This window comes from Opisthocomus hoazin, chromosome W (genome assembly GCF_030867145.1).
Source record: "Opisthocomus hoazin isolate bOpiHoa1 chromosome W, bOpiHoa1.hap1, whole genome shotgun sequence".
In the NCBI taxonomy this organism is placed as follows: domain Eukaryota; kingdom Metazoa; phylum Chordata; class Aves; order Opisthocomiformes; family Opisthocomidae; genus Opisthocomus; species Opisthocomus hoazin.
Genome location: NC_134453.1, coordinates 48,500,003 through 48,514,771, shown reverse-complemented (window position 1 = coordinate 48,514,771; position 14,769 = coordinate 48,500,003). Strand labels below are relative to the sequence as shown.

Below are 14,769 nucleotides of genomic sequence, written 5' to 3'. Positions count from 1 at the left end.
AGGGTCATGGATTCTTACGATTCATCTGAGAGTCATTGAAAAGGGGAAACATAAATTGTTAGAAAATATTTCTGTAATAAGGACTCTACTGTATTTCCACTACCAACCCTATGGAAGATCATGCTAAACAGAAAACTAATTTCCAAGGGCAGAAGAAGCCCTGATACTTTATTGCTAGATTCTTTAGCAGTTTGAGCTCACTTACAATAAACTTATAGTACTCTATTTAAACTGAGAAGCTTGTATCAAATTCAGGCTTCCATTTAAAATAGATACTGAAGATATTAGGCTTCAATTAAAGAAGAAAAATAACCTTCAGTGCTTCTTTTTCTAAAGGCAAAGTATAAAAAAAATCACCAAACAAGGTGAAAATTATTAAATTTCTCAAAAAATTATGCTTTCTCCTATTTCTTGAGACAGTGCAGCTTGTGATTCACAGGGTAACTGGTATCAAACACAAATTAATGAGAGCTCTCATAAGCAATTTTATTCCTATCAATAATGGCAGACATTTACAAAATCAGAAGAATTTATCATTTGAGTTCACCTTAAAAAAAGTAACTTATAAAGCAGTGCTATATGCAACATAAAACAGTTCAGGAGGGAAGAAGGAAAGTAAACTTTAATAACTGAAATGTAAACATGAAAAAAAAGATGGAATAAAAGTCCCTACTCCTCATTTCTACTTAGGATGTCGTGTGACAATATTTTGCAATGTCTTGCAGGTTTATATATGTATATGTGTATTTCTATATCACACACACCTACATATACATTAACCTATGTATTTACATAGACACATAATTGTTTGCAGTTCCATCTTGGGCAATTCTGTTATGCCACTCTACTGTTGTCTCAGTCATGTTTGGGACCCAATTTCTTGACAGAACTGGGGAGATGGTAGAAAAAAATGGTGTTTCTGACTGTGTCTGAGATCCTTTTGTTAAACTGTACACTGGGACAAATAATTTTCTTCTGTAGTAGCTCTCTGAAGAGAGACAACTCACTGCGGTCTTCATGAGGAGACTTGGTAACAGATCACACACTCATTGTCATGCTAGGGGAGTACTGAAAAAAGAGGAATCCACATTCTAACAGCAGTTCTTTCCCAGGTAAATAAAACTGCTTTTGGACAAGAACAATGAGTTTAAATGTCAACATGCTATTTTGAATTTTCTCCTAAATTTGTACTATAGCTCATGCTAAGGTTGTAGTTCATTTTGTGGTATCATAACTTCTGTTATACTTCTATCATTATGTAGAAATATAGCTACTGCTGATGAAATCAATTCACTTGACAGTTTCAGCGTTGGGCACTGCTACCTGGGTAGTGTGATGAATCAGTATTTCACCGATGCTTTTCATGCCTTTTACTGGTCAATGTTGACTACTGGAGGGATTTAGCTGGGCAAAATAGCTAGTCTCAAACAGACCAGCTACATTTGTGGTCACTTGAACCACATAACTATTTTGAAGGGCTTTTTACTACTTCATGGGAAAAAGGTGAAGATACGCCTGACTGGAATTAAACTAGGTTTTTGGCTTATTTTTGAATTCTGTATTATAGATTTTATGAGGCAAGTTGAATCAAGTATCAGTGGTTATTCTTCTTTATATGAACTGAAAATTCAGTCACCGTATTACATTATTATTGTAACACAAAGTGAACTGCAACCCTTACGCAAGCTATAGTTGCCCTCAAGTTAGCAATATTTCATTACAAAATAATCAATGGGAAACCACAACGTCTAATACAAATGCACGTTTACATGCTTATTTTAATTTGCGTTTGTATTGAAACATATGGACTGCAGAAATACTTAATTGGCCTAAAATCTTCTAAGTAGAGGAAAATGTTCAAATGCAAGACATATTAGTGTTATGAAAACTGATACAAGAAACAGAAGGATTTTCATCTGCCTTGGCAAAAACAGATATGTAGTAAAAAAAACCTACCAAAGCTAGATTTGTCAGGTGGCCATTTCTAAGTGTCAAAACATATTCAGAAAAAGCATTTTGGATGGGTCTTCTCTGTCATATAAACTACATAGAATGGACCACTTGGGTAAAATCCATTTTGTCCCATATCATGTCTCTGATGGTTTGTCTTCTTTAGGGCTTACTCCCGTCATGTACTGAGCCCTCTCATAGTGGGTCCAGCAAAGCTTATCTTACTATTTGGGTCCCAGATTCATTCAGGTAGGAAAACTAGGAGTATATAGAATGCAGTAAGTAGTAAGTGTCTGAGAAAACTAATTTCCTTTTGAGTACAACTGACGTCCTTCTTTTAATGAGTTTGGTTTGGTGAACTGGTCTGCTTGCTGAATCAGACTGTTTGTCCCCAGCACAAGCAACAAGGCTGGTGAGGGGTCTAGAGAACAAGTCTTATGAGGAGCAGCTGAGGGAGCTGGGGCTGTTTAGTCTGGAGAAGAGGAGGCTGAAGGGAGACCTTATTGCTCTCTACAACTCCCTGAAAGGAGGTTGTAGTGAGGCAGGTGTTGGTCTCTTCTCCCAGGTAACGAGCGATAGGATGAGAGGCAATGGCCTCAAGTTGCTTCAGGGGAGGTTTAGATTGGATATTAGGAAAAATTTCTTCACTGAAAGAGTGGTCAGGCATTGGAACAGACTGCCCAGGTCAGTGGTGGAGTCACCATCCCTGGAGATGTTCAAAAAATGTGTAGATATGGCACTTTGGGATATGGTTTAGTAGGCATGGTGGTGTTGGATTGATGGTTGGACTTAATGACCTTAGATGGTCTTTTCCAACCTATGATTCTATGATTCTAAAGCATGCTGAGTTGAGAACTAACACGGACTATCATGACCATGGTTCACATTTAACAGAGATTTTGTTGTTACTGCTTTTTTTGCAGGTTTTGAAACATCAGTCTTTCTGCTTTGTAGAAATCTGTTTTCTCCAATACTCCAAACAATCTGAGCACGTGCCCTCTTTATGAGGACACAAACAACTAACATGCAGAAAATACGCCCTCTTCCTTTTCACTAGTTTAAGAAGCAACCATCCCCCAATCTGATTTTCATGAAATTTGCCATGAACTTTGACTGTTGTGTGATCTAAGAGAAAATGTTTAGTCTTCATAATTTCTGAGCTAAATATCACCACTGGCATAGTTAATGGAGTTGCACTCACTTCTGAACAGCAGTGATTTCCAATAAGAATAGAAGTGTTGAAGTCACTCAGCACTTCTGAAAAATCAGGCCACTTCTACATAGGAACCTAAACGTGGATTTAGAAACCCAACTTCAGGCACATGCATATTAAAATACTAGTCTTGCTTTGTAATTTATTTTATACCATGATTTGCTGCGTCCAACAGTCTCCTTTTTTTAAAAAAAAAAAAAATTCCCAGAATGAACACTAGAGGGCATCTTTGCTTGCTCTAAAAGCATACTACATCTTTTCAACGTAAAATCGCTTGGTGCTCGAATTATATACTTCAGCGTGAACCATATTCTAAAATACATTACTGCCCGGCAAAATACATTGTTCAGGAGTCAAAGTTTGAAAAACCAAAAATTGAAACACTCAAATGTAAAGATCTGCCAACTATGTGTATCTAGGCTGTTCAGATATTGCCTGACAAAAGCCCATTGTGCATTACTGAATATGTATAGTGTAATTATTACTGCTTGACAGATTTAACTTTCATTGACAATTGACCTCTTAATCTAGAAAAAGATAAATCTACACCTCCCACATTTTTCAGTTTTGGCTCAACTTCTAACAGTATTTGGCACAAATTTTTAGTGAATCAATACTATAATTTTAGAAGCCAGTAAAAAAACATATAAGGCACAACATTGCATTACAGGTACACTACAAAATTGTTTCTTCTGGCTGTTATTTTTCTTTTTTAAAATAAAAGTTCAGGGATGAAGTTTTGCCAAGTAAAAAACTAGTTAAATACTTACGCTCTCACTCTGAAAAGGGTTTAGGAAGTTTCTACCCATCTCACTGTCATCCCTGGGAGTGCCAGGCTGATTACTCATGCTCATATTACTGGGAGAGTTCTGTTAAACAAGATTTCAAAATACAGATAAAATGTTGAAGAATTCAGTTCCTTTCCCAGCTTCACCTAGCGTGTCAAAAGAGTATCTATATAATGCACTGGAATTTCTGAACTTGAAAGATAAGTCTCTGTAGAGTTCTGTATGTTTCAATTGCTAATTTTAACCTGCAAAGAAGTATTTTCTCCTCTGAAGTAACAACTATTTACCTGTAATTCTTGTTTTCAGGCTATAGCCAGCATATTCTCCTACTAAAGTTGGGGAAAATTATAAATGGTAGAAATAAGTATTAGCTCTGAAACTACATTAAATCAGTATGGTCAAATCAGTGGTATATGAACACGTACCTTGAAATATGTGAGTTCAGAATACACACTTAAAGATAGACTTGTGGACGGATCTGGTCTACACAGACCTTTGCAAATATCTTCTCAAGGCCAGGTTGGATGGGGTTTTGGGCATCCTGGTCTAGTGGAAGGTGTCCCTGCCCATGACAGGGGAGTTGGAACTAGATGGTCCCTTCCAACCCAAACCATTCTATGATTCTGTGATTCTATGAAATCAAGGCATGTATTTGAAATATTTGTTCATAGTGTGTAGCTTGTTGAGATAACTTCTAGTTCAAATTTTGAGTTGCTAAACTACTTCACCAAGAGCAGTTATATAGAGAGCTTGTAGATAAATAAGTTAAAGAGTATTAGATAAAAGACTCATGAATAACAGCCAGCCACAGTATTGGCCTTGCAAACATTTTCAGGAAGACCTGTACTTTTGCTATTTGCTTGCACAGAGCATAATACAGTAGGGCCTTCATCTACTTTTTGTGTGTGTATGTGCAAGTGCAATGCTAATAAATAACAACAACACAAAGACTCCTGAAGATAAATTATTTTCTTATGGAAGTCCTCCTGCATAACCACCTCTATAATGTTCAGACAATGCTTTCAAGATTCAGTTAGTCACAGAAAGAATAAAACTAGATAATTGTCACAGAAATTATTCAGCATCAATAATCAATACATGATTAATATAAATACTACAAGTACTTAGGTGTGTTTACAAAGTTGATTTGTGGTACCCTACCATGCCTGAGGCATGGATGATTATAAATACGGGCTTTGTGATGGAAAAGGAACAGTCAGGGAAATGGGGGAGTGAAATTATGAGCTTCATCATAAAATATTTACTATGTCTATCATAGTTCTTCCCTTGAATTTTTTTAATCCAGAAAAATTAAACACAAAATTTACAAATATAACATATACATATGTACATATCTGTACATATACAAATGCACCAGGTTTAAAGTTTGAGCAGGCTTAACACAAAGTTTAAGCAGGCTTAACACAAACCTAGTATAGTCAATAGGTAGGCTAACAAAATGCAACTCAGAGTGACCAAATGATAACATCCGTAAGAATCATAAATGAATTTGTCCTCTTTTTCTTCTGTTAATTCTCAATTACAATCCTAACACAGCATTTCTGTTAGCTTACAGATTTATCAAGCTTCTTAAAAAAAAAGCAAAATATATCATACTTTGAAAACATCTGTCTGCAGTCTTCATTTAATATAACTAAGGCTGCAATGGGGCAAAGTTCAAGTGAAAAACAGGAAATACCAAATTAAGAGAAAGTCTCCTTACTGAAAGGTTGTTGTTAAATTCTAACCATATTCCCCTGAAGGAAGATTACCATTTCCACCTGAATGGACAAATGTTTGTGGGTTCAGCCTGGTGTAATGTAAAACGAAATGTAAAATTAATTACATAACTGCCATGAAGACATAACTGTTTTTAATTGGCATCTGAAATGCAGCTTATAGCATAGGATCAAGATCCTTGCCTTAGCCCTGTTTTTTCTTCACAATCTAGTTCACTGGCTTTCAAACTCTGATCCTCAGCTCTCCAGGAATCGCTGGACAGCAGCTGAAGAGTCCATCAAAGGCAACTAAAAATTAGCTAGCTAATTAACATCAGACAATTAAGTTTGCTATTCAGTAAAGTTATACCAAATATTTAGGAATCTACAGCTTGAAAAAGGTTGAAAAGTATTGCTTTAGTTTGACCACAGCTATTGCACCTGAAGCAGGAATTAATTCAGGGAAGTCCTGTTGCATGTGCTATGCAGGAGGTCATACTAGACAATCACATCAGTCCCTTCTGCCCTTAAAATCTATGAATATATAGTTTAAAACCCACTAAGGCCTTGCCACATTTATTTTATATGATGCTTCCAGACTTTTGTTCATTCCTTGGTTATTTACTCCTATTTTATCTTTCTCTGTGTAGTACTAAGCTTTGAAATTCTGCAATTGCTACGGTGCACCAGGCCCAAAAATTCAAATTCCTGACATAAATGCTTTTATAGCAACCTTCTGGGCTGCTTTTGTTGCCAGTATGGGGTCTAGCATTGTAGCACTAGCTGAGTTTTTCCAAAGCAAATATTTCTTTGATGACTGCAGAAATTCCACAGGCACTGCAAGAAACACTGGTTATTAATGTTTATTTAATATGGATAATTTTAGTTTAATTTACTTTCTCCCATCTCAATCTACTTTATGTCAATTCATCAATTCATATTTATAGATTAAAAAAATGTCATGTTTTGTCATTCAGCCAATTAAATTAAAATATTCTCTGGAAAATGTAGCTATGAATTCTGTCAGCTGTAATGATTCTACCAAGACTGGATTAATTTTCTTCATCTCGGTGGTAGTAGATAATCTGTTCCTCTAATATGCATTTTACTCCATTGAAATCCTGTGCCTGGCCTTGAGCATCTAGCAACGTGTACCCCAAAATGTTAACTTCAGCAAACAATTTCTGCCATATTAATTAGTAATCTGGAAATCTACTTGTGATAAAGCCAGTTGAACAACTAGCTGGTGATGTATAAAGGAAGACTGTTGCCTTAACAAGAAGAATCCGTCCACACACTTTTATTAGTATCAGTTAAGGCTGCATATTGGGCATAGTGCAACTCAGAAAAAGATATTTAAAAGCTATTATATATAATGGTATAACAATACAACATTTACTTACCAAGTAAACATCACTTTTCTTTTAGCTATTTGAACTTGCAGCAAATATGATTTCTATGATGTATTTATTAAGGTTAGCAAATTACAAGACTTCCAGGTAAATTTTTGGATCTAGGTTTTCAAATAATCATATTAGCGCATATGCTGATACTTAATACCAGTGGGTTGAATACAGGTTTGAAAAAATAATTTTAGTGGCAAGCTAATGGAAATGTTTTCTACTTTAAAAATGCTGCATTTTACAAAAAAAAAAATCTGAAGAAAAATTATAGACACTGATTAAAAATGTGCTGTATGCTTATTATCTCTTTGGAGGTGCGTATTGAATCTACTACTGTACACCTGAGCACAGCACAGCTAAGGCAATATGGTCATTTCAGTCCACTATTGTACTCTTCGCAGGGCCTGAACATGATACAGATCTTCAAAACTTACAAAAATGTAGCACTGCTATAGATGTTTTTCCCTCATAGCCCCAAAATGGCCTAAGAGGCATACTGCTGTGGTCCTACTCGCCATGAAAGGCCATGGAAGGTTATTCAGAGGCTATAATCACCTATTTAATTTTAAAAGGACTGTATCACTAATTGAAGAATGTTTCCTGTTTTTTTAACATTTGAAAGTGTATTTTAAATTAATTTATACTACAAACCCACAGGAATTTAGGCCAATATTTTCTTCCCTTTTGACATGTGTTTGTATCTCATCATATCACAGTGCTAGCCTGAGACAGCATCTAGAGTGATATCTTTAGCATGACCAGAACACGTGCAGTGATTATATATGATTATAGATGTAGCAGAATTTTATTTTTATGGAAGAAATTACACATTCAAGAACAATATTATTTTTGTAGCTGTAAAACCCCTACAGGTTAAACTCACATTCATTTTGCATATACTATTTTATGGTTGTGTTTACTATGTAATGTTTGTTTAACAGTTGTATATCAAAACAGTGCTTTTTTTGCAACTACATTTTAATCTAGCTTTTAGGGACTTAGACTAGTGATTAAGATATTAATGTTGCCTTATAGAGGTGACAAAAGGAATCATGCAGTGCATAAAAGTAACATCCTAATAACATTTTCTCAAATTTGCATTCAACTGAAATTGGTTATTAGAACTATATTCATTTGTCTTAACAGCATGGAAGATTATTAACATGATCAATCAGATTATGAACTGAATATATGTTAATCACATTAATTAATACACATTGTTATGCAGTAAGAAATAAGTCTACTTATACTCCCTATTGATTATAGATATTGTTTTTAAGCTTTCAGCTAATGCTAATTCTGTCTGCACAGCCTCCAAAGAGTTGACAAGCAGAAAAAGTCGATACATAATAAAAAGATTAATAGAGACAATGAAAATATGTTTAGAGTGAAATATTATTCTAAAAATTCCAAATATTTTACTAGATACTCACTTTGGAAATACTCTCCATGTCTCCTGAGCCTTAAATTAAAATAGATAATTATTAAATTAGTTTTGAGCTGAAATTACTCTAAGAGTTTATTTTTCAAAATATAATATATAGTGTAACAGCAGTATGTTAAAACATAACTTCGCTTGATCTCCCTTCCTTCCTACTGTATCTCTGATTAAAAGTTTACAGCCTGTAGTGAATAATGCTAGTCCTTTCCAACCTACCCATCCTCTTAGACAGGTACTTCAATTCATTTTAGGTACATACACCTAAGGAAGATATTTCTTCAGCTTGAGGAGAAAAAAAAAACACGGAAAACTAGTAAAAGTTAATGTTGCTGACAAAAACTATCACCATTTTTACTGAACTTCAGCTACCCAAAACTCCATAGAAGACTGCTAATTAAATATCTCTAGGATCAGCTGAGGGATGTTTCATCAATGTCTTTGTCCTCAGAAGCAGAAGCCTACTACATAAAATGACATCAGCGTTGGATGCATTACAAGTACTGATGATGATAATATAAGGTGATCCTGAGGACTGGAGTAACAGAAACAAACAAACAAAAAAATATAATGAGTGCAAGACAAACAAACAAAAAATTTCTCATATACTGTAGCTCTCACTTGGTTGAAGACAAGACACATTGGTTGAAGACAAGACACACCAGGAGTGGAAGAAGGGACAGGTACCCTGGAAAGAGTATAGGGATGCTGCCCGGTTGCGTAGGGATGGGGTCAGGGGGGCCAAGGGGCGGCAGGAGCTGAATTTGGCAAGGGACACAAAGGATAACAAGAAGGGCTTCTAAAGGTATGTCAACCAGAAAAGGAAGGTTAAAGAAAGCATACTCCCCCGAATGAGCAAGAATGGTGACCTAGTATCAACAGATGAGGAGAAGGCTGAGGTACTCAACAACTTTTTTGGCTCAGTCTTCACTGCAAACCTCTCTCCTCGCCCCTCCAGAGTCAATGGACAGCAAAATGGGTACCAGGGGGGTAAAGACCCTCCCACTGTAAGGGAACACCGGGGACGGGACCACCTGAGGAACCTGAACATACATAAGTCTATGGGACCTGATGAGATGCATCCCAGAGTCCTGAGGGAATTGGCTGATGTCATTGCCAAGCCACTCTCCATCATATCTGAAAGGTCATGGCAGTCAGGCAAAGCCCCTGGTGACTGGAAGAAGGGAAACATTGTGCCCATTTTTAAAAAGGGTCGGAAGGAGAACCCTGGGAACTACCGACCTGTCAGCATCACCTCTGTGACTAGGAAAATCATGGAGCAGATCCTCCTAGAAGTTATGCTAAGGCCCATGGAAGACAAGGAGGTGAATCCAGCCAGCCAGCATGGCTTCACCAAGGGCAAGTCCTGCCTGACCAACCTTGTGGCTTTCTATGATGGAGTGACTAGATCAGTGGACAAGGGAAGAGCTATGGATGTGACCCATCTGGACTTCTGTATAGCCTTTGACATGGTCCCCCCCACAACATTCTTCTCTCTAAATTGGAGAGACATGGATTTGACTGTTCAGTGGATGAGGAATTGGTTGGATGGTCACAGCCAGAGGGTTACAGTCAGTGGCTCAATGTCCAAATGGAGACCAGTGACTAGTAGTGGCCCTCAGGGGTCCGTACTAGGACCAGTGCTGTTTACTATCTTCATCAATGACTGAGACAGTGACATCGAGTGCACCTTCAGCAAGTTTGTAGACGACACCAAGCTGAGTGGTGCAGTTGACACACCAGAAGGACAGGATGCCATCCAGAGGGACCTGGACAAGCTGGAGAAGTGGGCCTGTGTGAACCTCATGAGGTTCAACAAGGCCAAGTGCAGGGTCCTACATCTGGGTTGGGGCAATCCCCAGTATCAATACAGACTGGGGGATGAAGGGATTGAGAGAAGCCCTGCCGAGAAGGACTTGGGGGTACTGATGGATGAAAAGCTGGACACGAGCCAACAATGACCACTCGCAGCCCAGAAGGCCAACCATATCCTGGGCTGCATCAAAAGAAGAATGGCCAGCAGGTCGAGGGAGGGGATTCTGCCCCTCTACTCTGCTCTGGTGAGACCCCACCTGGAGTCCTGTATACAGCTCTGGAGCCCTCTGGAGGACAGGAAAGACATGGAGCTGTTGGAGCAGGTCCAGAGGAGGACAACAAAAATGATCCAAGGGCTGGAGTACCTCTCCTATGAGGACAGGCTGAGAGAGTTGGGGCCGATCAGCCTGGAGAAGAGAAGGCTCCGGGGAGACCTTAGAGCAGCCTTCCAGTACCTGAAGGGGGCCTATAGGAAAGATGGGGAAAATCTTTTTAGAAAGGCCTGTTGTGATAGGACAAGGAGTAATGGCTTTAAATTAAGGGAGGGTAGATTTAGACTGGCTATAAAGAAGAAATATTTTACCATGAGGGTGGTGAAACAGTGGAACAGGTTGGCCGGAGAGGCCCCATCCCTGGAAACATTCAAGGGCAGGTTGGACGGCACTCTGAGCAACCTGGTCTGGTTGAAGATATCCCTGCTCACTGCAGGGGAGTTGGGCTAGATGACCTCTAATAGTGCCTTCCAACCCAAAGCATTCTATGATTCTATGATTCTAAGAATAAATGAAATAATATGATTTAAGGATGGCTGTATCAAGAACAGCATTTCTAGCATCAACAGATAGTAAACAATTTTGGTCACCTGTTTTCAAGAAAGACAAATTCAAACTGGAATAGTGTCAGAGAAAAACAATAAAAAAATGGAGTTATGGGAGGAGACTGAAATATCTTGGTATATTTAGCCATGCAAATTAAGACTGAGATACGATTTCTCACTATAAATACACCAGATACATAAACATTAGGAAGAAGAAGCGTCATTTTGTCATAGACAAATGGAAACATTTTGGTGGAAATCAGAAAAATATTTCTTTCTAACCTTCAGAGGCATGAACAGATATCCAATAGAAGGTTTGTGGTCAAAGAAGCTAGAGAAGTTCACGATGGAGCTTGACCAATTTATGCCCACGATTATGAAACATAACTTCCTACTACAGCATGGAACTGAATGTAGAACACCTCTTCCAGTCTTACATTCCTAAAAGAACTCAGGTTCCATTTTAGAAATTAAATTAACCTTAAACAACAGTTGTTGTTAATATGAGTAAACATGACATAATTTTTACTAGAGAAAATAACTGACCAACTAGGTACATATAAAATCCATCTGTAACTGTTTTAATTGTAATTTTTCTTTAAATGAGAAATAATTCTTGGGCTATAATAAGTGACAGAAAAAGATGGAATTATCATTTGCAGGTTTTCATTTACTTGAACACAATGTGCATAATTATTAATTAAAGCAACAATCCATTTTAGGTTTGTAATATGTAATGAAAAGCTATAAACTCACAAGATGGCCTTATACAAAGCAATATAGGAATTTCAGAGATCTGCTTGCCAATAAAAAAGACAATTCTATTGGGAGTTAGATGCATTTTGTTGAATTTTGTTTGCTCAGAATATATCTCCTAAGTAAGTTTTTATGGTTTAGTTTTTTCTCATCTTGGCATAGCCTTTTCCAATTTCTCCCTTCTTCTTACCTGTTTATACTTCCTGTCTCACAGTCTCCAGCTTCTAGGCTACAACTGTACTAATTTTCCATCCACCCTGGTAGCATGGATAGAAACATGGGGAACAGCTTGTCTTCTGCTTGCCCATCTTGTATTTAGCTTGCTTGGGTTTTTCCACATAAAGAAAAATGCTATTCGACACTTTTGGAGATTCCCTGTGTCATAGGGCCAGCTCCCAGACGTAAAATAGAAACTTCCTGGTCAACAGTGGGGACAGAAGAGGAAAGAGATCTGAAGTTTTTGCAGACTGAGGTTCCCCCCTGTTGTTGCTGATACCGGTGACAGTCCTTGGTGCAGACAGAAGTGAAGAACAGAATACAGAAACTGCATTCAGAGTTACTGTCTTGGTGTTATGGTATGAGTACAAATAAATACAAGGTATTTATTTACCTTGTGAGTATGGAAGAAGAAGGCATAAATGCAATTTATGTAGCTGCAGATTGTTGCTTAAATCCCTTTCAAGTGTCTATCATCCATCCAGTACAGAGTAAGAGCAGAGTTTGCTAGGATAGTCACGGAATAAAGCAGTGCGTGTTTTGTAGAATTGTGTAAGGCTTCTCCCTTATCTAAGAGTCTTTCAAAAATCAAAGTGTTGAAAGACAGTAAGTACTCTATTCTTCCTGCCTCTGCATGCCCTGACAAGAATGCATGTTCTTTCTTGGTGCACTAAAATGGCAACTATCTGAAGCTGCTTATGGGAATGGAATAATAAAACTAATACTTAACAGACATAAGGCTAATTACAGAACAAATAAGGATGTCAAAATATGCGATAAAACCAGCTTAACATATACATCAATATATGTAATAACTTACTTCCATGTACTTGATAAGAACTCAGACCAGCATGTCATAATGACACCTTTTCAAGTTTTTGAAAGAGGAAGAGAGGTAAAGAAAAACAGGTCTTATGTCATCAGTTCTACTTTACTGTGATTGTATGCTTATAGAGTGGTTTGAAACATCTGGATTAAAATTATGCTCTGCTATCTAAATAACATACAGTATTTCTCTTCCAGAGGTGCATTATATAATCCAATTCATATGATTAAAAAGTATCTTAAAATTTCTTATTAATGTATATACAGCTTTTTTAGTTTTTAAAAATTTTAACGTAGTTTCCCACATAACTTAGAGAACTAGTCATATAAAATGGCACTGGTCATTGTAAATTCACAATGTTCATAACATTTACTCTTATTACCTAATGATCCATTCATATGATGTGAATCCATTCCACCCAGTCCACTCATAGGTCCATCAGACCCTGGCCCCATTGGAAACTATAAAAGGATCAAACATTACAAAATATTACTGCACAGTTTTTTAAGATAATCTAACAAAAAAGATATTCCTCAGGACAAGAAAAGTTAAAGGAAAAATGCACAGTCCCATCTCTGAATGTGAAAGTCAAGTCAAAGTCTTCCATGTGATTATTGCAAAAAGTGTCATTGTTTTTTTTTCTTTTTCAATGCTACCTTCACCATTTTTTGAGAAACTCATTTCTGTAGACTGGCTAATCTACTTTAATACTTTGTACATGGTTTTCAAACCTGCAAGTGCTGACCTAACTCTACTTCCATTGAAGTTACAGAGAATTTTAATATTCACTTCAGTTAGTAGGTGATTAATTAACAGTTTTCAAACCCCACCCTGTCTATATATATATACATATCTGTTTCTTACAGATTTAAGACATTAACCTTAAATTTAGTTCTTCAAAAACTTAAAGGCATTAGCGTTATAGAACATTTTCTAAAATTCACTGCATACTGATTTAGCAATATCTAAATATCTGTATTCTTAAAGTTTTATTGGCCTTTTTTCAAAAGGCCCACAATATGGACTGCAAATAGATGAAATATAGTTGTAATCAGATAAATACAACAAAACTGAAGGCACAGATAGAGATCAGAAAAGAAACAAGTTTTATATAAGAATTCCAATTTTTGTCAGTTCTAGAACTGCTAAAGTTTGGGCTAAGATAGTAATCAGTCCAGTAGTTAACGAGGCAAATACCTAAATGTTATCATTAGCTTTCATTCTTGACACCTTATTTAGACAAACAGGGAAGTTTGTTTCTTCTTAAAGGTATTGGTTTTATGCTTTTTGACAGAATAGCCAGGAAATATAATACTGGGCCACTTTCAATAGTTTTCTTCTCCCTCTTCAGTCACAGAGACTTTTTGATAATGAAAGTTTAAAGTCAACAGAAAATAATGTTTGGTGGCAGCTCCTAGGATGGTGTCATATGGTACAGAAATCTATCGCACTGCAGTATGTCAAACTAAGCCATCCCCAATATCCACATGCATGTGCTTCTCAGATCTTTTCTGTGTAGAAAAATAGGCCCCAATCATTATTTTGCACATCCTGGCATGATCGATTTGCAAAACATTAAAAAAACTAAAATGGACACAGAGTGATGGAAATGTAGTGGTTTGGACAAAACAAGGCTGTATAATTTAAAAAAATATAACTAGATTCATATTTACATTAGGTCTGTTGGGTCCAGGTGGTATTGCATTCATTAAAGTGTACATGTTGTCTCCAGAGTTGGTTGAATCTGTAATAAGAGACTATTTTAAGTGCTAATATATACCTTTCAATGAAACTACTCACTTTATACATTTCTTGTCATTTAGTTCATA

At 36.8% G+C, this 14,769-nt stretch overlaps 1 protein-coding gene across 8 annotated transcripts in view; it reads right to left on the bottom strand.

Moving 5' to 3' along the window:
* Positions 1-201: 201 nt before the first annotated feature.
* Positions 202-14,769, bottom strand: part of LOC142365612 (single-stranded DNA-binding protein 2-like) — a 270,478-nt gene continuing 255,910 nt past the window's right edge. For all 8 annotated transcript variants that reach the window (XM_075446555.1, XM_075446549.1, XM_075446550.1 and 5 more), the window contains 5 exons: positions 14,614-14,684; positions 13,323-13,401; positions 8,506-8,534; positions 3,934-4,032; positions 202-1,068 (listed from right to left, as the gene is read on the bottom strand). In XM_075446555.1, coding sequence (XP_075302670.1) covers positions 1,039-1,068; positions 3,934-4,032; positions 8,506-8,534; positions 13,323-13,401; positions 14,614-14,684 — 308 coding nt within the window. In that variant the 3' untranslated portion in view covers positions 202-1,038. The remainder of the gene's footprint in view (positions 1,069-3,933; positions 4,033-8,505; positions 8,535-13,322; positions 13,402-14,613; positions 14,685-14,769) is intronic.